The 24,668-nt window shown below is 59.8% G+C and overlaps 1 protein-coding gene across 1 annotated transcript; it reads right to left on the minus strand.

The window, feature by feature from the left end:
- Positions 1-2,384: 2,384 nt before the first annotated feature.
- On the minus strand, positions 2,385-23,441 carry MMP15 (matrix metallopeptidase 15). The gene is made up of 10 exons (XM_044256051.1): positions 22,710-23,441; positions 11,375-11,523; positions 10,594-10,722; positions 9,116-9,423; positions 8,635-8,796; positions 7,374-7,627; positions 6,866-7,004; positions 5,801-5,951; positions 5,594-5,709; positions 2,385-4,393 (listed from the first exon to the last, which is right to left on the minus strand). The coding sequence occupies exons 1-10, from the start codon at positions 22,869-22,871 to the stop codon at positions 3,939-3,941; spliced, it is 2,025 nt and encodes a 674-aa protein (XP_044111986.1). The 5' UTR covers positions 22,872-23,441; the 3' UTR covers positions 2,385-3,938.
- Positions 23,442-24,668: the final 1,227 nt, after the last annotated feature.

Raw genomic sequence — 24,668 nt, forward strand, 5'->3', positions numbered from 1 at the left:
CTTGAGCGGTGGGGCAAGGGTGGTACTATTCTGCCCTGAAAGTGCCTTGAGACCTGGAATCTCTGGCATTTTCTGGGAGAGCCGAGGGGTGGCTGACCCCTACCCCATCGTGTGGTTTTACGAGTCAGAGGGTAAAGCCTGTCAGCCTTGGGTCCCAGAGGCTGGACTGGATGTCGTGGAGGCATAGAAAGCCCTTCCTCTCAGACTGACGTGGAGGAGTCCACTGCTGTCTGGGAGGCTGTGGATGGACAGGAAGCTGGCCATTCCTGCCCGTGAGCCAGAGAATGGCCTCTGTGTGAGCCACAACAAAAAGGCTTTTCTGCCAAGTCGGAGGGGGAGGAAGCAGCCAGCTTGGCCCCTGCCCCAGCCTGAAAGGGGGCTCTGTTGGTGGCTCTGGGGTCTTCGATGCCTAGAATGTGTGGGGAGGGAAGACCAGGGTGGGCAGGGGCCTCCTCATGGCTGTCTCTATTCTCCAGCAGCATTAGGGTGAGCTGGGGCTGAGCAGCTGTGCAAGTCAATCTGTCTGGGTGCTTCTCCCAGCAGGGCCATGTCCTAACTGTGTGACCTTGGCAAAGTCCTTGACTTCTCTGAGGCCCACTTTTCGCATGAAGTGTGCAAATCAATGGGGGTGGCGATCGCCCATTGAGCACGTGTTATGTGCCAGGGAGTGTGACCAGCGCTGTACAGCTGCCCATCCTCTGTCCATCCTCCCAGCAGCCCATGCGGCAGGTTGAGTTGCCCACTCTGCTGAGATGTAAGCACCCGGGGCGTCGGGTCAAAGCCCAGCATGCCTTAGACTCTAAAACTTCGAGCTGTGCAAATGCGAGGGAAAAAAGCCTGGAAGAAACATGCCATACTGTCAACATTGGCCTGGGGTAGGAGAGGACTTAAATTTTGCTTCTTTCTGTTAAGTCTTAATTATCTTACTGGGGAATTAGCAAGATGGGGGCTGTGAGGCCGTGGTGAGTTCAGATGCAGTCACATTAAACAAAACCAATTTAAAGATGCAGGTTCCTGTTAATCCTTGGGGTGGGGATGGTGTCAAGTTGCAAGGCAGGGCTCTCTGGGGCTGGGGGAGGCAGGGCTGAGGCCTGACACCCAAACCTTAGAGACCTTCACACTCATGGGCTCACCAGATGAGCTGTTCCTTCAGCCAATGGGTTGCTCTGAGGTTTTACCAGAGAGCTTGGGGGTGGAAGCCTCCTCAGGCGATTTCCTGAGAAGCTGAAGCCTCCTGTGCCAAGTCTCTTCCGTGGCCTGGGTTCTGAGGAAGAGCTCACTGAGAGGTCTCGAAGCCTCTCTTTTTTTCGTCCCTATGCCCCCACTTGCCTGGTGACCCTAAGGCTTCAGGGTTCAGGCAGAACTGGGTGGAGCCCTGTGGCTTCTGCCACAAGCAAGCTGATGAGATAGTGTCCGCCCTGGACCCCCATGCTGCCTGCCAAGGCCCCTGGGGTGGGGGGGCTCGTGGGCCATTTCCTAGTGGAGCCTGACAGGCCTCTGGGGCTTCTGAGGGCCAGCATTTCCTACTCTCTTCAGCCAGTTTTCAACACAAAGAGAGGAAAGGGTGGGATCAAGGGGGCCTGGGGAGGAGGTGTGCTGCTGAGGGGAGGCTGGGGCCTGGAACAGGTTGAAGGACCCTGCTCTGAGCTGTTGTAGAGGCTTGGCCTGCTCCGTGGTTGGGGTGGAACCCCACTATAACTGGCCACCGCACTTCTGGGGGGTGCAGGCCAGTGCCTATTAGCTTGGCCCAGAGGATGGTGTGGGGTCCAAGGCTTATCAGCCATGCCCGTCGGATCTCAGGGGCTGTAAGGCTTCAGTCTCCTGCTCTCCTGGGTCTCCTCTGCAGGTTGCCCAGGGTGAGATTTCCTGCTTCTTCAAAGATGACAGGGCAGATCTTGGGTGCCCACCCCCTCTTTGAGCAGAGCATGTGGTAAGGGGAACTTTCCAAATCCAAAGTGGTACTACTTCCCATCTCTTGCCTCCTTGCTGAGTCTTCAGGCCACCCAGAACCCAGTCTAGATGGGTGGAAGAAGGGCTGGGGGGCCCGGCCTGACGTTCCCACCCCTCCTAGACATACACTGCGTGTAGGAAGCTGGGATGCCCTTTTTTACATTCATGAATGAATGTCCAGTAAATTCTGTACTCTTTCTCTGTCCCTCCTCAGCTGGGTCAACCCGGGTCCCCTGCCCCACCTGCCTCTGGTCTGTGGAGGGCAGCCACCCCTCCCTCTTCCTCTGAGCTCTGCCCCTCCCAGTGGGCCACTGGGAAGGAGCCCCCGTAGAACTGGGAACAAGGTCTCTTCAGCATGGAGGGCAGGTGCCTGTCACCCGCAACCCCTCCAGCCATAGGCTCTGGCCCAGGGCCTCTTACAAAGGAGGCCACACTTGCCGGCTGTACAATTTAATCAGTGCAGAATATTTACAGAAAGAAATGTATGGGGGTGGACACTGCCCTCCATCCCTTGGCTGGCTCTCCAGTTCTGAGGACGGAGCGGGGAGCAAGCTGCTGGACCCATGCTCCAGGCCAGCGCATGAGACGCCTCTCCCTCAGGGGTCAGGGATCTGGCTGGCAGACCTGCTTGCTCAGGGCTGAGGGGAAGCAGAGGGGACGGAGCCGGCTGTACAGTACCATTTCCACAGCAGCCTTGCCTCCTGCTTACTTTGGGAGGGAAAAGAAGGAGGAAGTGTCCCTGCCCTTGGGGCTGAGCCAAGGAGAAGGGGAGTCTGCAGGCCACAGTGGGCGCCTTTAGAGACTCTGCAGCCACATCCTACAAGTCTGTGTGAGGGAAAGAGCTGCTGGCCTCTGTCCACCAGTGTCCCTCCTCCCAGTGCTCTGGGGGACTGGGAGCTGGAGGAGAGGAACCCCTACGCCGCATGCGTGGTGGGCTGTGGGCACCCATCAGCCTCCTGTCTTCCTGGGACAGCTGGGAGCCTGGCAGCTGGTGCCTGAGACTCGTGGGATTCTGAGACCCCTGAGGACGGTGGTGTGGGTGAGGGAGAGTGGGAAGAATCCAAGGAGCCCAGGTGGGTCATAGCTCAGATAGGAGTGGCTGGGGGCTGGAAGCCCAGCCTGGCGGATGAGGTCCCTGGGTGGAGGGGCCTTGGCAGACCCCCTTTGGTCCTTGGTAAGGCAGGTCCAGGGCCTCTTCTGTAGGCTCAAGGGGTGTGTGGGCACTGGGGACTGTGGGCCCCTTGACTTAGTAGGGCCAGGGTAGGCATCTTAGGTATGAGAAGCCTGGGTAACGGGTTGAGAGGGGTGAGCAGGGAAGGACTCAAAACTCCACATGACTCATGGCCAGTAGGCCACCTTACCCTTCTGTCCCCTGGGCCGGGGCGCTGCCCCTGGGGGAAAGCTCTTCCCAAGGCAGAGATTTGGATGGGTGGAGACCACGGAGTCCCCACCAGTCTCCAAAGCCAGCTCAGGCTGAGGAGGGCCCAGGATGGGAAAGAGCCTCAGAAACATTTTAGCCACTTTCCAGCTAGGCCTTCTGACCCTCTGCTTCCCTGGCTGTGGCCAAGGCAGAGGTGTTGTTGGGTGGGGCAGGGCAGGGCCGAGGGGTGTGTGGGGGTGGTGCGGGTGGAACGCTCACTCCCTGTCCCGAGCAGAACTATTTGTAGAAAGCTCTAACCCCTGCCCTGAGGGACCACTGCTCCGGGTCAGCAAAGTAAAAACAAATACTCAATTAGTGTGCAAAACAAAAACAAAAACAAAAAAACCCAGCGAAAGCTGGGCATAAATAAACATCGGGTAGGGCTGGGGCAGGGCTGGGGCAGGGCTGGCAGGGAGGTTGGAGGGCCTGGCGAGGCCCCCACCCAGGGTCTGAGGGAGCCCTGGAAGGTTCTGGCTTGGTGCACCCCCACCCAGCCGTAGGAGAAGCCTGGGCCCCGCCAGCCACAGCCCCCTTAGCACCGTGCGCAGCAGGAGGGCGGCGCTGCGGCTCAGACCCACTCCTGCAGGGAGCGCTTGCAGTAGAGGAGAACGCGCGGCGCGCCCTTGCGCTGCATCTGCACCAGCGCGTACGTGAGCCCCAGGACGCACAGCAGCAGCAGCATGGGCGGCACCAGCACCAGCACCATGTTCACCGTCCGCGTGACCTCCTCCATCTGTACCACCACGCGGCTGCCCCCATCCGCGTCGGACCCATCCCCGAAGTCCCCCGCGCCGCCGGCCTCGCCCCCTTCCTCCTCCTCGCCGTCCCCGCCCGCCCCGGGCTCTGCACCCCCGTCGGGGTTGAAGGGCGGACGAGCCACGTCGGGCCATCGGGGTCCCGGCTCCACGTGCTCTTGGCAGCCCATGAAGTCCCGCAGGATGGATTTGGGGTAGCCTGGCTCCATCCGCAGGCGCTCGTTGTCGAACTTCCAGTACTTGGTGCCCTTGTAGAAGTATGTGTAGGCTGCGGGGCAGGGAAGCAGGGATGAGCGATGTCAGGCTGCACCCCCACCACCAGCCCCAGGCCCTCAAAGAAGACCAGGACATGCTGGAGGCACCCTGGTTTTAAAGTACCCTCCTTCTCACCTGCCAGCCTGAGCATTTTTAAATCTGCCCCCTCCCAACATAGAGGAGCCAGGCGGGGCGGAGGGGGGTGGGAGGCGGGCTCAGAGAGGGGCAGGTTTGGGTCAAGGGCCCCACTGTGCTTCCCCTGCTTCCTGACTGGGCTGACGCTGACCCAGGTGGTACCTGGAAGGGTCTTGCAGCCCGCTGGGTCACCTGGGCTACAGTCAGGGGGCCCTGCCATACTGTCCCAGGACTAACTTCATCCCATACCAGAGAGGCCAGTGTCTTGCTCAAGGCCACACAGCCAGCCTGCAGCCTTGGGCTGGAACAGAGCCCAGCGCTGCCTTGGACAAGCTCTGCAGCCTTGGGCACTTTGCCCACATCCCATCAGCCCCAGGAAGGGTCAGTTCTGAATGAGGGGTGCGTCCATACTCTGCTGGACACAACGAGCTCGGAGTGGCTGCACAGTGATGCCATCATACACAAATGCCACGTGCCTGGCCTAAGCACTGGCTTTCCGGCAGAGCCAGCAGGGTCTCCCCTGAGCCCAAGAACCCGGAACCGGGAAACCAAGACTAAGGGTTTTTCTCAAGATCGCCAGAGACCCCACTGGAGAAATAAAAGCCGCAGTTCCCTCCCTGTTGCTCAGTTACAGTGACAGAGGTCAGGCTTCCTTTCCAGGCGGGAAAGTGGGAACCCTGGGAGGACCCTAGACTTCCATCGCCCTGAGCCAAGCTCACTCCCCCACACACCCTTCAAGCTCCCTGTGGGCTGCCCAGGCCTAGCTGGACTCTGCAGGGAGCAAGGCCATTCCGAGTGCCAGTTCTGGACACAGGCAGACCTGGGTGGGACTCGATTCTCCAACTCCCTTGCGGAGGGACTTGGGGCCCTTAAACTCTATGGTTTAGTTTGACTGTCTGTAAAAAGGCGTTGGAGACAATGCAGGAAGGGTCAGGAGAGTTACTCTCTGGAAGCCCCCGGCCTGGGGCCTGCCACAGCAGTGTCCCCCATACCAGCCATCGTGATGCTGTTGAGTCCTGGGTGTGGAGAAGGGGGGATGGTGAGTGCTAGGCAGGCTGCAGGGGGTGGGCCCCGGTACCTGCATCGTTGCTCAGGAAGGCCCCTTTGGGGGAAGTAGGGATCCCTTGCCAGACACTGATGGGCTTGGGGTAGCCGGGGTCTCCACGCTGCGTCTCCTCATTGAAGCGCCAGTACCTGGGACCAGAAGCACCAGGCTGTGGGTTCTCTCTGGGTGGGTGGGAGGGTTGGACTGGAGCCTTCTCCCTTTAGGGAAGGGGGTGCTCACCTGTCCTCCTGGAAGAAGAAGGTGTGACCTGTGGGTTCCCACCAGATGGCTGTATCGATGCGGTCATAGGGGATGCCCAGGCCATAGCTGGTCAGTGGCTGAGGGTAGCCGGGCTCCAGGTTTGCTTCTCGGAAGAGCCAGTAGCGGTCACCTGAGGGAGGGGGAGATGGATGAGGACAGGCGGGGGGGTGGGGGCCATGCGTGGGGAGGAGACATGGGGTGTGCTATCCTGGGCCCACAAATCCATTCACATCCACAGCCACACTCACCGCACACATACGACACACGCATGTACACACATACACCACACAATCATCCACACCCTTTTACACAGGATAGGCACTGACCCCTATACACACCCAAGATAACACACAATGCAACTCACTTGCGTGTACATGCACTTGGAACTCATGGGCACATGCAACATACTTACACATATACAAGTCACTCACATCTGTGCACATACCTGTCACACTATAAATGGCCTGCATTCCCGTGTGAACATCCATCCCACCCCCATAAACAGTTCTTGTACAGAGAGAGGAAAGAGGGGGAGCCCTGTCTGGCCTCTCAGGGGCTTTTAGCGGGGGCTCAGGCTGGCAGGGGGGCTGGGGACATGGCTCATTCGTCAGGGGGTACTGCCCTGGAGGCCCTCCCCAGGGCAGCAGGCCCCAAAGGAAGGGCTGGCAGTTAGGGAGCTCCATTGACCCTGCCGGCAGACCCCAGAAATCCTGCCCTGGGCTCGGGGGATCTGTTCTTATGAGGAGGGGCTGCTGGAGGCACAAGAGGCAAGGAAGGAGGGAACCGATGCGGAGCCCCCATGCTGCAGAGGACGGGCAGCTCGCCTCCAGTTGGAGCAGCTTCTGGCCCCCAGGGCCTCAGTGTCTCCTGGCTTCCATCTACCTTCCCCCACCCCTCCCTTGGCCTGGATGTGTCTCCCCCACAGTGGACAAAAGGATGACACGTGCAACGTAGCCCTTTGCTCTCCTCCTCCCTCGGGCCCTTTGGGTTGGAGGCCAGACCAGGGCAGGAAGGGTGCCCAGGACTCCCACTACCAATACCTACCTTTAAAGAAGACAAAACGTCCATCTTGGCGCTCGTAGGCAGCACTGATGTCACTGGGCAGGCCACGCCAGAAGTGCCCGATGGGCATGGGATAGTTGTCCAAGACACGGTTGTGCCGAACCCGCCAGAACCAGCGGCCCTGGGGAGGGCATGTGTGTGAGTGGGCAGAGCAAGACTCATTCTGGGAGAGGCCTCTCCTTGATCCACCCCTTCCCAGTCAGGGAGATCTGGAGGGGTAGCTCAGAAGACCAGGGCAGCCCTGGCAAGGGATCCCTGGGCGGGGCACAGGCCCCTGCACGTCTGTGTCACCCTGGCCAAGCCCCTTGTCCCTCAGGCTGGTGTCCTCTTGGTCTAGGGTCTGATGGCTCCCCATAGGCTGCTCAGTGAAGGAGGGGTGGGGGTGTCTGGGCAGCCAGGTGAGGAAAGGCTCCTGGAATGGGATGTAGGGCTTGCCCTCCTGCTCTGAGATGGGGCCAAGGGACTAGGGAGGCACGGGCAGGGGCCAGACCTTGAACACGAACATCTCCCCACGCAGCATGGCTACTGTGTCAAAGTCCCCGTCGCAGATGTTGGGGCCATACTGGTCAGGCCGTTCCGTGGCTCGGGGCTGGGCTGGGGGGCCTGGCTTTGGGGGCCGCTCCGGCTTCCCACCTGGGGGTGGTGGCTGGGGGGGTCTGGGGGGCCGATGATCTGGCCGGCCTGGTCGCCGGGGAGTCACAGTGGGCAGAGGCCGGGTGGGCTGTGGCTGGCCATCCGGGGTGCCTGCAGAGCAGGGTGGGGGGAGTGGGAAGTCAGCAGGTAGCCCCAGAACCCAGCCTGAATGCCAGGTTCTCCTACTTAGAACCAGGGGACCTGGGGCCCCCAGCCCAGAGGGACATTTGCCTTGGTGGTAGGCTTAGTCAGGTGCAAGTCCCTGTCTCTTCACAGCAGACTCCTCCCCCACACCAGCCATCACAATCAGGACCTCCATCCTCCTCCATACAGCCCCCTCCTCGGCCTCCCCACACTGGACATGGGTCACGGTGTCCCTGAGGCTGCCCGAGTCCACGTTCCCTTGTGGACATTCCCCTCAAGGCACTAGCTTCAGTGGACCAGGAAGTAGGGGACACATGCAGAGGCAAGAACATGGCTCTGTGACCTCTGCCAAGGGCCCATCTCATTGCCAGTTTGCCAGGATGTCTGTAAAGGAGTGTCTGTCACCTGCCCAGCAGGGCCAACACTGCCAGCCCTAAAAAGGGGCTCAGTGGGGCACTGAGCATAGGCTCTGACCCACAGAACTGGTCCTCAGGAGACCTTCCCACTGGAGACCTTCTCGGGGGAGGCCTGGGTGGAGGGGGTGTCACCTGCCTCAAAGCCAAAGCCACTGGGCAGTGAAAAGCCAACAACACTGCCTGGAGAAGCTGGGACAGGCTGGGACTGGGAGCGAACGGGGAAGAATGGGGTCTGGGACCACAGTGGCATGCCCAGTCTAATAAGAATACCACTGACCCTGAAGAGGAAAGACGGGTCGGTGAAGGGCTTTGGGGATCCCAGCCTGGAGTCACCATGAGGGCCCTGTGTGAGGGACAGGCCCTGGAGCTGCCCAGCCCTGGGTGTAATTTCTAGCCCCAACGGTTACTCACTGAGTGATGTGGACAAGTCACTAATGCTCTCTGGGCCTGTTTCCTCCTCTACAAAACAGGGTTACTGGTGGTACCTATGCCTTGTCGGGCGGGGAGTCGAAAACTGGTGTGCAGAGCCCCCGGGCCATACCCATGCTGCCCACTCACCGTAGAGCTGCTGGATGCCCCGGAGGTCATCCTCGGGCAGCTGGAAGCTGTCGGTGTCCATCCACTGGTAGAAGGGCGCCATGATGGCACTGGGGTTGCTAGAGTGCTCCAACCCCAGGGCATGGCCCAGCTCATGCACTGCCACCAGGAAGAGGCTGTTCCCTGCAGTGGGGACAGGCAGCACAGTCAGCTCTGTGGCTATCAGAGAGCTGGCCCTTCTGCCAATCTTAGGAGAGGCTAAGCTGCTCTGACTGCTGGGGCTCAAGCTTCCCCACCTGGGAAATGGGTACGATGATCCCTTCGCTTCCCTACCATCCCTTGGAGATCACGGGACAACTGACTGAGATGGAGGGTCAGTGCTCCAGAGAAATGCCCAAGGGAAGCTCTCCCCTCCCAACCCTGTAGCTGCTAAACCGGCTCAGAGGGCAATGCTCAGCGCCACCTCTGCCTCCCCTGCCCTGCCCTGGCCAGGTGTCCTTACCATGCAGATCAGTGCTAGAGAAGGTCCAAGGCTCATCTGCATCGAAATGGGTATCTCCACCCAGACCAGGGCCAGGGAAATAGGCGTGGGCCAGAAAGCCCCCTGTGCCGTCAAATGGTGAGCTGTCGCCATGGAAACCGGAGGCAAAGAGTACCATGATGTCAGCCTCCTTCTGCCGCCGCAGCCGGATGTCCTCGTAGGGCACCTCCTGGAAGACCAGGGGTGTGGCCTGCTCCCACACGCGGAAGGCCCTTCGCACTGCCTCCAGTGAGTGGTACCATCCCAGCTTCTCTGTATAGTTCTGGATGCTGCAGGTGGGCCAGGAAACAAGGGAGTGAACTCAGGGCCTACTGGATTCCACTGTCCACTGCTAGCACCCACTGGGTGGGTGGTCCCAAGAGGCACACCTAAGATCTCAGCTGGTTTACCAACAGTGCCTGTCGATACCAACCATTAGTTTATCTGATGTGAATCTGAAAAAGAGAACTAATATATCAAACCTGGGAGTTCATGAGGCTATCACTAAGTAAGGTTGTACAGTGCCCAGTTAGCTTAAATAAAACCATGAAGCAAATAAGAGAATGGGTGCTCTGTAGCTAAGAGAAAGAACTAGATAGTTTGGAGACAAATGGCTGAGGTTTAAAAAACACGAGCCAAGCGGTTCTGATTATTGGACTGCAGGCTCAGGCTGTCCTGAGTTCAAGGCCGGGCTCTGAAATGACCTACATGACCTTGGGCAGGCCACTTCGTCTTTCTGTATTTCAGTTCTGCATCTGTAAAATGGGAAAAGGAGAGTCGTGCTCTCATCCTGGGGAGCTGGGAGGATGATAAGAATGAGCTGTTGGAGAAAGCGGCCCCTGAGTCTGCATGTGATAAAGGCAGGAGGAGGCCTGGTATCACCCACATAAATCAGATTAAGCTTCTGTGTGCTGGACAGATCTCCATTAAAAGCTGGTCGCTCTGGGGGCCTGGGGGAGATAGAGCTGCGGATGGGTTGTGGCTGGACTGAAACACGAAGAGGAGTCCTTGGGGACTGCCCCGTGGCTCAGGGCTCAGAGGGGGCTTCTCGCCAACGAAGGGTGTGCAGACCAGGGTTTTTGTAGGGGACTTGCTGCTGCCCACTTGGCAGATGCCTAGATTCCAAGCCCCATGTGCCAGGCACCACAGAGGCCCCCAGCTCTGCAGCCAGCTCCCCGCTGCTGGCGGGTGGGGTGGGGAGCCGGGAGGGAAGGAGGACGGAGCGGAAGCAGCTCCAAGGGTCCTGACCTTCGCTGGGGGAAGACTGCCTAGGAAATGCGGCTGATCTTTTCAGCGTGGGAGCAGATCGGACAGTCTATGCTGGGCACCCTGGGGTGGGCTTCTGGGAAAGGAAGCCTTCCAGACAAGCCCACTATGAAGCCTGAGGCCTCAGCCAGCGTGGGGAGAGGAGCGAGCAGTCTCCGGCCGGTGCTGTGGGAGGGCTGAGTCGCGGTGCCTACCTGAAGGTCAGGTGGTGGTTGTTCCACTTCCTCCCCGTGAGGGCATAGCGTTTCCGCCGCCGTCGCAGGTTGGCTTTCACACGCACCCCAAACTGGTCTGGCACCCCACAGCGGGGTCTCTTCATCCACCTGCATCACGGGTACAGAGGGGTAAGCCCGGAGCCTTCCTCCCTGTGCCTGCCTGTTTGGGCTCGGCCTCTTCCAGGCAGTCCACCTTCTTCTACCACCCTTTTGCCTTTGGCCTCCAGCTGCCTCTGTATGGGTGTGGTGGGGTATTTCTCTGCACTTCAATTTCCTCATCAGAAAAACAGGCAGGTTGACCTCAGACTGGAAGACCGAGTGCCCAGTGGGGACTCCACGAAGGTGATCCCCTTCTCACCGGTATCACCCAGAAATGGGAGAGTTACCCCTGAGGCCCCGCGTCCGTGATACATTATGCTCCGTGCATGTTCAAGAATGTGACTTTGGGTCCTGTCACCTTTGTCAGGTTCAGCGCAGAGCCGAGGCCTAGCGAGGATATCCCAGCCAGGGCCCCCGTGCCGCTCCTCCCCATCCCCGTGCCTGTGGCAGGCATCACTAATCCCGTGCTCCTTGCTGCCCAGCCCGAGTCGCCTCAGCTTTCTGGACACAGAGCTTCAGGCAGGCATGCCCAGGCAATCAGAATGAGCAGGGAAGACCAGACCAATCGCCATTTCTTATCTAGGCCACTCGGTTCTGGAAACTCCACCTGCCAACCCCCTACCAGAGCAGGCCAGGAGGAGGGCCCGGCGTAGGCACTCACGCCTTGGTTTCTTCGTCGAGCACGCCCGTGACGGGAATCCCATAGAAGCGCTGCATCTCAGCCAGGGCGGAGGCCAGCATCTGGGCGGAGCGCATGGTGGACATGTGACGGCTCGGCTGGGGCAGGTAGCCGTAGAGCCTCAGCCAGTTCTGCAAAGAAGAGGCCACCCCTGGGTCAGCATGTCCAGCGTTGCTACCTCTAAACACAGCCTGCATCCCACGACCGCCCACCGTGGCCGCCACCCCCTCCTGCTGCAGTGACCGTGTGAGCCTCTGGACTGCTCTCTCCATTCCCACCTCCTACAGTCTGTTCTCATGCAAGAGCAGAACAAAAGGCCTTTACAGTCAGGTCTGGTCAATCTTCCGCTTCTGCTTAGAATCCTTCAAAGACTTTCCAGCTTAGAGGAAAAGCCAGTTCTAACGGGAGCTGCCAGGCCCTTCTTACCTGCCCCTGCCTCAGCCCTCAGCCCTCACTCCTCCCATCCGCCCCCAGATGGTCACACTCCTGCCTCAGGGCCTTCGCACGTGCTGTTCTTGCTGCCCAAACGCTCTCTCTCAGACATCTGTATGGCTCCCACCCTATTTTCCTCAGTCTCTGCTTTCACTTCACTTTGTTCCAGGGGTATTCTCTGACAACACAATGTTAAAAAAAAGACCCCCCCCATCTGCATCCCCTGGATCCCCTCTTGTCCTTCCCTGTACTTGTCGTCCAACACATTATATATTCCACTTCCGGTGTTTATTGTTGGTCTTTCCCTGTTAGGATGGAAACCGCGTCTATGAGGACAGTTCACAGTAGCTGTCCTTATCATTGTACTGGCCGCTCCAGGGCAGCCCCCCCTACCACTCCTGGCAGACCACTGGGGACCCTGAGGAGTTCAGAACCTCTTGAAGTCGCACCAAGTAGGAAAACTGGCCCCTTGGTGCTGCTCCCCTGGAGATCGTAAGCCTCCCAGAAGAGCAGATGGATTTGGGCAGCCCACCCAGGCCCAGCAGGGAGAGACAGGAGACCCAAAGTTCAGTCCCTGCTTTGCCACAAACACTTTGTTTTCACCGGGACTGAGTTTTCTCAAGTAACAATGGGGCAGCCCTGGGAAAAGCATCTGGCACACAACAGGGGTGCCCATCCCCTTCCATAGCCTTCTAGCATGTCTTCTCCTCCATCTATCCATCTGTCCATCCATCCACGCACCCCCCACCTCCTGCCATGTGTTTCTGTGGCGCCCGCTCCGTGCCAGACACCGCCCGCTGGAGGCTGCGGAGGACCGAGAGAGAGAGTGTGCTGACCTCCAGGGGCTTCCAGGCTCCCGGGGAGACCAGGTGTTCCCACAGAGGGAGGGAATCACGCCTGCAAGTCTGTGAGCAGACATGCCTGTCACAGTCACAACTGGAGGATGGGATCCCCGAGGAGCCAAGCTGAACTGTGCTAAGAATTCATCCTGGCCGTGAGAACATGGTGACCACCACACGAGGCTGCTGGTGAACACAGAGGCCAGGGACTGCTGTGGGCTTTGGCCCCGTGGAAGCGTCCTTCATACCTTTGCTGGCCCGCCCTGGGTCTCTGGGGGCTGCCAGGGTAAGGGCACCTGCGGCCTGCTCTCTGTGAGGCTCTGGAAGGTTAAGGCTGCACATCGAAGTCTCAGAAGGCAGGCTGATGACCAGATATGGTGATTGCCGTGGACCGACAGCCCTGTGTCAGCTGGCCAGGGCCATACCCATGTCTGTCTACCACCAGCATCGAATCTAACTCCTCGAGGACTTGCTCCCTCAGTGCCACCTGCCATCCCCCCGACATGACTGGGTGGTCCCCACAGCCGGCTCCGTGGTGCGCAGGTGGCCGCGCTGGATGGAGTGGCTGCTGAACCAAAGAGGGTGGCATGGACAGATGCCCAGCCCCATCTTCCAGGCCTCCCAGGCCCTAGGAAATGGCCACTGAACAAGGAGGCAGGGACACGGAGCTGGGAAATAACCATCAGCTCCAGTGACAGAGTAGGGGACAGATTCTGGCCCAGACACCTCTGAGGTGTGGCTGCATGCCTCCTGTGCTTTAGGCTGTCATCAGACTTTTTTTTGTTTTTTTAAAGACCGCCACATTTTTATTTATTTCCAGGTGCATAAAGAGGCTACAACTTAGTGCTGTTAAAAAAAATAAAAAAATCAAACTCATCGAGTAAGTGCTGCATTTAATGAAAACCGCATCAGATAGAAGAGGAGGCAGAAGCCGACCGCAGAGCCCTGGGCATTTGTGGGGGAGTGTCTGTCCCAGAGCAGCTCCCCTGCCCTGGGGCAGTGAGGAGCTGGAGGCGCCTGTAGGGCTCAGCTGGCTGGCTGGCGGACCCCAGGAGCTGGCCTCCAAGAAGCATTGGGGAGAAAGAGCTTGCAGAGGTAAAAATCCCACTTCCAGGGTGGGCCTGACCAGGACCTGCCTCATCATCCAGATTTCTGGAAGGGTTTGCTGGGGGTCCACACTCCTGTGTGGCAAAGTGCCGGGTAGGGAAAGGGGCTCAGTAAGTGCATTATTAATGATGGAGGCCTATCGGGTTGTCCTTGGAACAGCAGCCTTTTGCCTCTCTCAAGAGGCACTCAGGCCCTTAGAAGGGCCTAAGTGCCAGGCAGTCTCAGGTAAGGGCAGAGCAGCAGTGGGAAGCAGGCGTGCCCGAGGCACACACACACCCCCCAGTGACCCACCTCCCCCTTCTGGCCAAGGTCTCCTTCCCTGTTCTTCCCAAGCACAGGAAACCTCTCCTGAGGCTCTAAGTGTATGGAAGGGGCAGGGTGGGAAGCCCACAGCCCATAATGGGCAGTTTCCCCAAGACGCTGGGGCAGACCCGGAAGGCCAGGCGGTGATGTCAGGCCAGCTCTGGCAATGAGAGGAGAGGGAGAGGCCGAGCTGCCTGCTGATGGAGGAGGGCGCCTGTACATTGCCTATTTGCATAAGGTAAAAATATCTCAGGGAGCGCAATCACGGGCCACCAAGGGGCTGATTAGTGGTGTCTGCAGTGACAGGGGGAGGGCAGGCAGGGGAGGCTCAGACTGGGGCCCTGGGGAGAGGAAGGGAGGGGAGCTGGGCCCGTCTGCAGTGAAGAGCTCCAGAGCCCAGCCCTGCCGATGGGGCCGGGCCCTTCACTCCTGGGGGCAGCTCAGGGGCCGACAGGAAGGTCCCATGGGTGCCTGTGGACCCTCCTCCCCACAGACAACTGCCCTTAGGGTCTCAGGGAGGCCAAGAACCTCTATCTCATAATCAGCCCACAGTCTCCTGGTGACCAATGCCCTTGGCCATGACCAGGATGAGAAGCCAGGTCGGGGAGCAATGGCACTTGAGGGCAGGGGGCAGATATGCAGCCTGGGCCCCGAGCAGCCGAGCCCCAGAGAACGGGGCGCAAAAGCTGCTGGAGCCTGCCTGACTCTGGCAAACTTGTGCTCAGGGCTGACTGCCAAGTGCCCATCAGTCTGCACCACCGGTAGGGCTGTGTGGGCTCTTCCCATCCCTGGGAGGGTTTTTCTCTCTACCCTCCTGCCGGAACCAAGGGTGACAAACCTAGGAGGTGAGGACGTGGAGGGAAAAGAGCACGGGATCGGGGTGCACAGGCTTGTGACAGGGGCTGTGCCTGCACCCCTGAAGCCCCAGCTTGCTGACATGCTCTGCTGCCACGGACCAAAAGGGAGTCGTGATTCCCAAAGTTACCACCAACCGCCCAGTCTCGAACTTGGGGAGGGACTGTGTTCAAGCCTCTGCTGTTCTTACTGGTGACTGTAAACTCTGTCCTTTACAAAAGTAGCCTCCTTTTCCTCCTCGTTACCTAGAGTCTCATAGGTGGGGAAACTGCGGCACAGCCCAGTCAGGAAGCAGCAAAGTAGGGGGAGCTGCTCTATGAGAGCCACTGTCCGTGGGAGGCAGGGAAGGTTCTGAAGAGATCTCCAGGGACCATGCAGAGAGACCCCACCTACCCGGGTTCTTCTAGCCATTTCTTTCCTGGACTGCCATCCCATAAGTATGTGTAGATATGGGGCCCCTGGTGGCTCAGTAGGTTAAGTGGCTGCCTTCAGCTCAGGTCGTGATCTCAGGGGTTCCTTGCTCACTGGGGAGTCTGTTTCCCCCCTCTCGCTTCCTCCCTCCTCCCCATGCTTTCTCTCTTAAATAATAAAATCTTAAAAAAAAAAAAAAGTATGTAGGGGCACCTGGGTGGCTCAGTGGGTTAAAGCCTCTGTCTTCAGCTCAAGTCATGATCCCAGGGTCCTGGGATGGAGTCCCGCATTGGGCTCTCTGCTCAGCAGGGAGCCTGCTTCCCTCCCTCCCCACCCCGCCTACTTGTGATCTCTGTCTGTCAAATAAACAAATAAAATCTTAAAAAAAAAAAAAAAAGTATGCAGAGCTGCTTCAGGTGAGTGGCTAGCCCTGGTAAGGAAACATGGGGCCATCAGGAGTCTGAGGGCAGATTCCTGGCCCCCTTGCCCCTAGGAGAGGCCATAAGCATAGCGGCAGGCTGAGAACCTGCCATGGGCTGGGCAGTTGACTCTAGTCATCCCATTCAATGTTCACAAGGACCTCACTCCCACTGTACAGCTAATGAGGTTCAGAGAGGGCGATGGCCCACCCAGGGTCACACAGCTGTCTGGCTAGAACTGGAGCCCACGAGCAGTATTACTGGCCCGGGCCGCTTGTGAAGCCGCACCAGCCTCTGGCCCAGCACAGCACTGGGGGAGGGCAGCTAACCCTTCCCACACCCCACCTCTCCAGCTGGGTCTGGGCGCGGGGCCATGTCGGCAGGGCTGCCCCCCAGAACTGCTGAGACAATGCCAAGGCAGGTCTACGGGGAGGGTATGTCTGAGGAGGAGCCATGGATCAATATTGTGCATTAAGTGGGGGTGGTGGGAGGGGGAGCTGCACGGCGCCGCCACCACAGGCAGCTCCCCCTCTCCCTGGGCCTCAGATTGCCTGGCCCTGCCCACGGCCTTATCGGACCCTGAGCGATAAGCAGGATCTCCGGGAGGCTCTGCTGCTGTCATCCCGGCTCTCTCTGCAGTCCAAGCAGACCCTGCCAGCCTGGCATAAACGGCATCTTGTCAGGGCTGCCGGTGACGGACCGAACCTTCGGTGGGGTGAGCTCCTCATCGTGCTTGGTCCCCTTTTCCATATCTGGGTCTGTGGGCTCCTGGGAGCAGGCCAAGGCCTCGCCTGGCTCTGCACTCCCTGTCTGGGCAGGCACAGAGCCAGCTCGGAGAGAGATTTGTGGTCCTGAGCCACCACGGTCCCAGCAGACGCCGGTCATGCACCCTGGGTGCCCCCCCCCCTCCGGGGAACCTGAGCCCAGAGCCCATGCACCAGCTAGATGACCCAACCCAGCCCTAGACTCGTCCAGCCTCAGTCTGGAGAAGACATCAGGGCCTTCGAATCCAGCTCCCTCGCTGAAGCTTCTATGGACCATGGTGGGGCCCAGGACCCTTCCAACCTGCACCCCTGCAGAGATGGGGTGCCCACTGCCCCCAGTGTAGCCCATTCTGATTTTGGGCATCAGTGACTATTGGAAAGCTGCTCCTCAGGCTGAGGGGAAATCTGCCTCCTGGGGACACCCACCCCTTGGTCCTGACTGCTTGTCCATGTAACAGGCCTTTGAGCGCTCGAGGGGGCTGATTAAACTTGAGTTCCTTCCTTGCAAAGAGGAGTCAATATTATCACTCCCTTCCCGCCACGCACGGATGATAGCACAGACAACACAGACGCAAGGCCAGTGAGGAGAGGGGGCACCAAGCCAGGCCCCCTGTCCTTGGTGGATCCTTTACCTTTTGGAGGCAGGATGGTCCATATTTTAGCAGTTCCAGAAGAAAACACTTGCTTATTTGGGGCTCAAGCTGCCCTCACCCACTACCTGAAAGATGCAGCTAGGGAAGGGGCTACGGATGCGCGGGAGAGTAGGAGGGTGCGGGATACCCAGCCAGGGAGCAGAAAGGAGGTGGTTGTCTGAATTCCTGGGTTTCTTCACCCTGCCCCCTCCCAGCTGGCTCCTGCAGTCCTTAACCTGGAGGGAAGAACCGATGGGTCCTTTGGTCCTTCGGTCCTTTGGTCCTTCGGCCAGTGGGTGGGGTGAAAGTGTCTTGTTTGCTAGTGGTTTCCGGGACTGGCTGAGAGCCAGGCCTTGGGGCCTCTAAGAGCCAAGTCAATCTGACAGCCGGACAGACAGATGAAGACCTGGGGGCCAGAAACTCTCCTGTAGGTGTTACTGGTGTCCATAGGGCTGCTTGTGGCGCAAAGCCTGGGTGGCTGGATAGGCGGGGGGATGGCCAAGGGCAGCTCTGGCCCCACCTCTACAACCTCCTTCCCACTTGGCTCCAGCCCCGCGGGGTCCCCCCAGGATGGCCCCTTGCAGCCTTTGCCCAGCACACAACAGCAAATGCCACCTGTGCTCACTGTCACTGTTTGGTCACCATTTTGCAAGTGCTTCCTGTGTACCCAGTGCCATGCTCCTAAATGCTCCACATGAAGCTGAGCTCTCACTCCAGCCCCCGGGGTGGCCACCAGTCCTGGGAGGACAAGGTAGCTCTCAGGGTTAAGGGTCAGCCCTGGAAAGCTATTCTACACCTGTCCTCCTGGTGTGGGCAGCTTGGCCATCAGGGCAATAGGATGGGAAGCAACTCCACAGGCTGGGTGACGGCTGGCCCCTAGGTCTTCATCTGTCTGTCCAGCTGTCAGATTGACTTGTCTCTCTGAGTTTGCTCATTTCCTGCTGTTCCCATGAAGGGCATGGGATCTGATAAGAGGCACCGTTCTTTGTCTCTCTGATCCAAGTCCAGCTTGTATGCCTGTGCTCTTCTTGCTGGGGACACAGCAATCTGGGCTACCTTCCCAAAGGGCCCAGTCCACAGCCCCTGGTCTCCAGGAACCCCCTGGAACCGGTGTCCTTCTGGGGAGCAGCCTCACGGGAGCCGTGACTCGGGGGGATCCTCCTGCTAGGAGGCACCTATGGGTGCCATAGGCTCAGAGAATTCTACCGCCTGCATGGCCCCAGGTCCTCACACTCATCTGTGGGGTCCTCCCAGGACCCTGTGTGGTGGAGGGCACCAGAGCAGACGGCCCCCAACCCCTCCCTGCTTCTGCGGCCGCAGAGACAACATCCCCAGGTCTGAAAGCAGAGCTGGCCATGGGGCTGGGCCCCCTCCTGGTCAGCCAGCTATGCGAGCCACATCACCCTTGGGATGATACAGAAGATGCCAAATGTCCTAATCTGTCTGGGCTGCAGTGACAAAAATACCATGAACTGGGCGGCTGGTAACATGCACTGCTCACAGTTCTGGAGGCCCGCTGTCCAAGAGGAGGGCACCAGCACAGCTGGGTTCTGGGGAGGGCTCTCTCCTGGGGTGTGGACTGCCTACATCTTGCTGTGCCCTCACATGGTAGAAGGGGCAAGGGAGCTTTCTCAGGCAGCTTTTTATAAGGGCACTAATCTCCTTCAAGAGGGCTCCATCCTCATGACCTGATTGCCTCTCAAAGGCCTCCCTCCTAATACCATCGCTTCGGGAGTCAGGTTTCAACCTATACACTTGGGGGAGTATGCCAACATTCCTTCTAGAGCACCAACTATAAACCGAGCTGGGGGGCCGTGGTGACCACAGCAACCCCCACAGCTGGCCTCAGGCAGAAGCCAAAATCCCAGCTGGGCAAAGGGGACGATGGCAGGGAGCATCTGGTCAAGGCACAAAGGGGCCAGAACTAAGTGCTGGCCAGGGCGCATCTCTCCCAGGGTTGCAGTGTTGCCATTCTGAGTTGGCCTCAGAGAGGACAGGCTGTGAGTGCTGGGGTTCTGGAGAAGGTCTCCTGTGGGGGATCTGGCTATGTTTCTAGACTGTTTCTTCTGCTCCTTGGGCTGGGACAAAGGAAGGCATTTTTGTCCAGGGGTCAGAATAAGCAGGTCAGGCAGATACGCTCTTCAGACAAGCACGGGCTGGGCTGTTCTCTGCAGAGGCAGGAGACCAACTGGACCCCGGGGCGGCCCAAGCACTGGGACCCAGTAGAGGACTGAGGGTGAAGGGCAGGGCCCAGTGGGACACCAGGTCCCTGGCCATGCCAATCAGCCCCGTTTTTTCAGGGTTTTGAAAGAGACTGTGGAAAGGAGTCTGTGAGTAGTTAAGAGAAGAGACTGAAAAGTGGAGACAGAAGACAAAACTTCTGCAGGTTCCCGATGACAGGGCCTTCACATGAACCCCTTTTATTTGAGGGGGGGACACAGGGAACCTCTGCACCTTCTCCACATCTAAGAAAGGGTACTAAAAGGAAAGCACCCATGGGGACCCCCAGGGGCCAGCATGGCCAGTGTGAGCAGAGATTGGAACACAGGAAGCCTGGGGCTTGCCAGTCAGATCTGAAGGTCAAAATCAGAATTCGGGTTGGCCTGCACCCCTCTTTTTGCTCATTCTGCTCAGCCACCACCTAGGGGCAAGGAAGATATGCGGGAGTCTCAACCTCGGCACACCTGGGTGTGCCCACATTTAGCGGCGGTGGTACCACACCTGTGAACTCTGGCAGCTGAGTCACCTCCACGGGGCAGGGCTCAGAGCCTCGAGTTGTGCCTAAAAGGGGCGGGGGGGGGGAGACCAGAGACTCTCCGGTGAACACAGAAGGCACATAAGCAGGCTAGATGCTGCAGCCAGAAACAGAAACTCCTGGACCGGGAGCCGAGGGTGGGGGCTGGACTCTGAGGGCAGGGAGACCAGGAACTGTCGCTGGCACCTCAGTCCGGCAGAGCGTGGGTCTGATATCCCAGGGAGCCAGTGGGGCAGAGCAGAGTAGCTCAGTGGCAGCTCCCTCAAGGAAGATAGCCATCTCCAGGCTGGGGCCTGGCAGGTGGCAGGTGGCAGCCAGCTCCTAGCACACGCCGGGTTTCCCGATTCCTTAGTCTGGTGAAACTGCTGCCGTTTCTGTCTTGGAAGTCGGAGAGGGAAGGGAGAGGGGCTTCAGTTGGGTCTGGGTTCAGTTATCAGGCTGCTCAGAGATGGTGCCAGCCATGGCCTGACCTAAAGTCTGGAGCTATGGGGGTTCTGGGGTAACGGCTAGCCCCAGAAGTCTCTGATGCTGGTCCTCAGCTAGCATGGGCCTGGGGACAGTTCTCCCATGGCCTTCTGGCAAATGGGCTGGTTGCTGAAGCGGTTTGACTTTTTAGGCCCAAATCTAGACAGACTCGACAGACTTCAAAGGACAGCCTGTACTCCAAAGCCAAGTGTAGTTGCTGGTACAGACCATCTATCTCTACCTTGGCTTCCAACATCAAACATCAAGGGTCCTTCTACCATCCAGAGTCTCTTCCAGCAGTGCCCCAACCCAGGTTTGCCCCCAGGAGGCAGCCTACAGGACAGTCACAGATGTCTAGCCAGAGCCACCACAGGCTTAGGGCTCTGGTCTGTGGGTACTCAGGGCTAACAGTGCAGGCTATGGGTACTATATGGGGCTATGGGTACTCCCACAGCTGGGAGAGAAGGGGTGTGATGGAGGAGCAGAAACAAAGGAAAGAGAGTAAAGCCCTTCCAGCCACAGCTCCTAGCCATCCAGGATGCCAATTCACAGGCATGGCCACCCAGTTCCAAATTGATCCATAACTGCTTCCTGTGAAGAGATGCCATTCTTTCTTTTTTTAATGATTTTATTTATTTGCGAGAGAATGAGAGAGACAGAGAACATGAGAGGAAGAAACAGACTCCCTGCTCAGCTAGGAGCCTGATGAGGACTCCATCCTGGGACTCCGGATCATCACCTGAGCCGAAGGCTGTCGCTGAACCAACTGGGTCACCTAGATGCCCCCAGAGATGCCATTCTGAAATAGACTGTAAACTCCTCAAGGGTGGTCTCTGACTTGGAATCCTTGGGTCCCCCACTCCAGAGTAGCTGGTGAGCCTAATAAGCACCCTCTACCCAGTACCTGGATGGGAGCCCCACCAGCAGGAACTCCCTGTAAGCCCCTGCCTGACCGCCTGTGTGAAATGGGGGGTGGGGGGTGGGAGCGCGGAGCTGGGCAGGGCATGGGCTGGGCTCCCTCTACACCTCCAGCCAAGGCTGGGCTCCCCGCAGCTTTCCCTGGTCAGGCCAGGGAGGGAGGGCAAAGCAGGTGGGGAACTGGCTGGGAGGTGTAACTTGAGCCGGGAGGAATTCCCTGCCCTTCCTCCATGCTTTTATTAAAGTAGGGCGGGGAAGGGCAGGCTTCCATCGGAAAAATCTCCCAGGCTGCCGGGGGAGGTGGGGAAGCCGCCAGGGGGCTGGGAGGGAGCACCGGCCCGCTGCAAATAGAAGGCGCTCAGGCCCACAGCCCCGGCTGTGGGAGGCTCCAGGCCGGCCCAAGGGCACCGAGGCCAGAGCCTACCCGGGTCGGCACAGAGGTGTTTCTCCTCCCACCTCCGCACTCCTGCCTAGTGCACCCCTCTCCTATTTCCCGGCAGGGAGTCGGGTCTTAGAACTTTGGACAGCAGGGACCCAGCTTTTGCTGGGGCGACGGAGCTGGTGTCCTCACTGTCCGTGCTCCGGAGGACGGCGCCGGGCGACCCTGTGGAGCCGACGCGTGGTGGTGGGGATTCTGGCTGGACCCCACTCTATGCCCAGGAGGCCACGCCTGGTCACTCGCGGGACCGATCCGGAGACGGGGCTCGGGAGGGACGTCAGGCAGGCTCCAGAGAAAAGCACGTTCGGAGTCTGCCCTCTCCAACCCAGGCCTCGGCGTAGGGGCTCTAGTGGAAGGAAGCGCCAGGGGGAGACAGGGTCTCTCTTGGACCCACCTGGCCATGGGGCGGCTTCCACGCCAAGAGCCCAAGGAAGTCGCCCAAGCGCCCCCGCAAGCCGGGGCTACTGTCTAGGAGGTTCGCACCCCTTCCCCCCTCCTGGCCCGCCTCACTCGTGGCTCACTGTCACCCAGACCAGAGGCTACCGAGGCGGGAGCGCTGCCCGCTCGGCCCGTGGGCCCCCAGGGCCGCCCCCTCCCCACTCGCAGGGAACGTCACGGCGCGCCCGCAGGACTCTCGAGGAATCAGCCGCGCGGGGAGATTGAAGGAGGGGAGCGAGGGCTGGGGGCAGCAGAAGCGACTCCCCGGACCCGGGTTGGGGCGGATCAGTGCCCGGGCAGGGTCGAAGGGGTAGAGGGGGTGCGAGTCCTACACTCTCCAGGATTTGGGATGAGGTGCGCTGCAGCGGGCGAGCTGGGGAGGGGCAGCTAGCTTGGTCCCATTCTTCCCCGCCCCCCTTCTCTCGGACCCGGGCTCCTCTCCGCGCCCTCCACCCCTCGCCCCAGGCCGCGGGCGTGGTTCCCTCCCGCAAGCCCCCAGGCTCCCAGACCGCCGCGGAGGGCCCGGGCGGGGGTCCTTACCTCGGCGTTGACTTCTGCGTCCTCCGCCGCCGCGCCGCGGCCCAGGAAGCCCAGAAGCACCAGGAGCAGCGGCAGCAGTCGCGGCCGCGCCGCCGCCTCCCGGCCGCCGAGGACACTGACCGCCCAGCCCGGCCGTCCGGGCGCGCTCCGGTCGCTGCCCATGCTCTCGGCGCCTCGCCTGGCCCGGCGCGCTGCACGCAGGGCTCGCCCGCTGGCCGACGCCGGGCCCCGCACGCGGATCGGAAACTTGCGACGCTCCCTGGCTCCCCGCCCGGCGGGCGCGCGGCAGACCTCTCGGTCCCTGTCCCCTCCGGAGACGCTTAGGTCCCCTCAGCAAATTCCCACGCCGGAGGAGAAGCCGGCAGGGCAGGTCCGGGCGCGAGGGGCCGGCCCGCGGGGGAGGTGGCCGGCCGGAGCCGCCAGCCGCGGAGTCCCGCAGCCTCGGAGCCCCGGGCCCGGCTCCCGAAAGCTAGCGCAACTCCTGAGCCTTTGTCTGGCTCAGCGCTCCGGCCGCCCGGTCCCGCGGCGCCCCCTGCGCGCCCAGCTCCCTCTGTCCATGCCCGGGGCCGGGTGCTGCCCAGAGCGCGCGCCTCCCGCCCGGGGACTCTGCTCGCCCCGCGCCCACCCGGGTCCGGGTCCCCGCGCAGTCCCGGGAGGAGGCGCAGGGAGCCGGTCGGAGCAAGTGAGCGAGCCAGGGAGCCGGCGCCCGACGTCCCCGGCGAGTTCGGCGCAGCTCTGGGCGCTCCCAGCCCTCCTCCTCGCGCGCTGCTCTTAAAGGGCCAGTGCTCACTCCGTGCGCGGGCCCGGGCGGGGGCCGGGGGCGGTACCTCGGCGGGGGGGCTACTCGGTAGCAGGTGCCGGCGGTGGAGTCCGACCAGGCGGCCCTTTACTCTTTCCAGAAGGAGGGAATCCTTCCCAGCCCGCCCCTGTCACTCCCACGGTGCTTGTGGAGAACGGGTTTGGCACACACACACCCCCCGTCGCGCTTCCTAGCAACCCCCTAGAGAGAGGGAGGGAGCGAGGAGGAAGAAAGACTCTTCATTCTCCCACCTGGCGGGTGTGTAGGGATACTAAGGCAACGGAGGGCAGTAGGGGGTGGGGCGCGAGGGCAGAGGGACCCAAGTGTCCTGTCGGGGGGGGAAAAAAAGCATAAAAATCTAGCGGCTTGTTGGCCCCTGGGGTCTTTTCAAAAGCCTCAGGATGCCACTGGTCCTTGAGTGACCCTCCTCGGTTGCGTTTGCAAGAGCACAGCTTTCAGAGGGAGGCAGTTGCACTTTTTGTCTCTTACCTGCCGCCTCCATGTCTTTATGTGGAATGTGGGGCAAAGGGCTGCTGAGGGTTGGGAATGCTTCTGCTGTCTCCACACTTTAGCTGTCCAAGCAGAGCATACTGCTTCATGCAAGTAAAACACGGCAGTTCCACAAGGTGATGGGCCAGTGGGCAAAACTTCCACAGAGCTGAGCTGAAAGTGCTAGGTTTAATCCAGGAGCAGGCCATCTGTGTGGATGCAGAGGGCCTGGGGTGGCGAGAGGCCTCCATCCAAAGTCCACAGAGACTGTGAATTCAGACCAAGGGCAGTTCTGGCTGCACAGACTGGCCCCAGGGTCACGAGGTGAAGACCCCAGGGGTAGGGCAGGAGGATGGAGACCTTCCCTCTCCTCTGCTACTTCCCAGTACTGGGAATGGGAATTTTCCCTACCTGAGGGTGAGTTTCTCTAGAGTAAGCCCTGGGGTGGCCCAGCCCGCCTCACCTGGAAATGCGCAGAGAGCCCACTGAGCTTGGAAATGGCCTGTTGAGAGACCTGGCAGGTAAGGAAAAAGAGCACTGTGAAAGAAAACAGAAGTTAAACTGCCTATGATAGATTTTATTAAAAAAAAACTATTGCAAAAACAACAACTACAACAACAACAACGAAAAAGCTATTGCAGTAGGGGAAGACAGATTCCAGTATAGAACTG

Source organism: Neovison vison, chromosome 7 (genome assembly GCF_020171115.1).
Source record: "Neovison vison isolate M4711 chromosome 7, ASM_NN_V1, whole genome shotgun sequence".
Lineage (NCBI taxonomy): Eukaryota > Metazoa > Chordata > Mammalia > Carnivora > Mustelidae > Neogale > Neogale vison.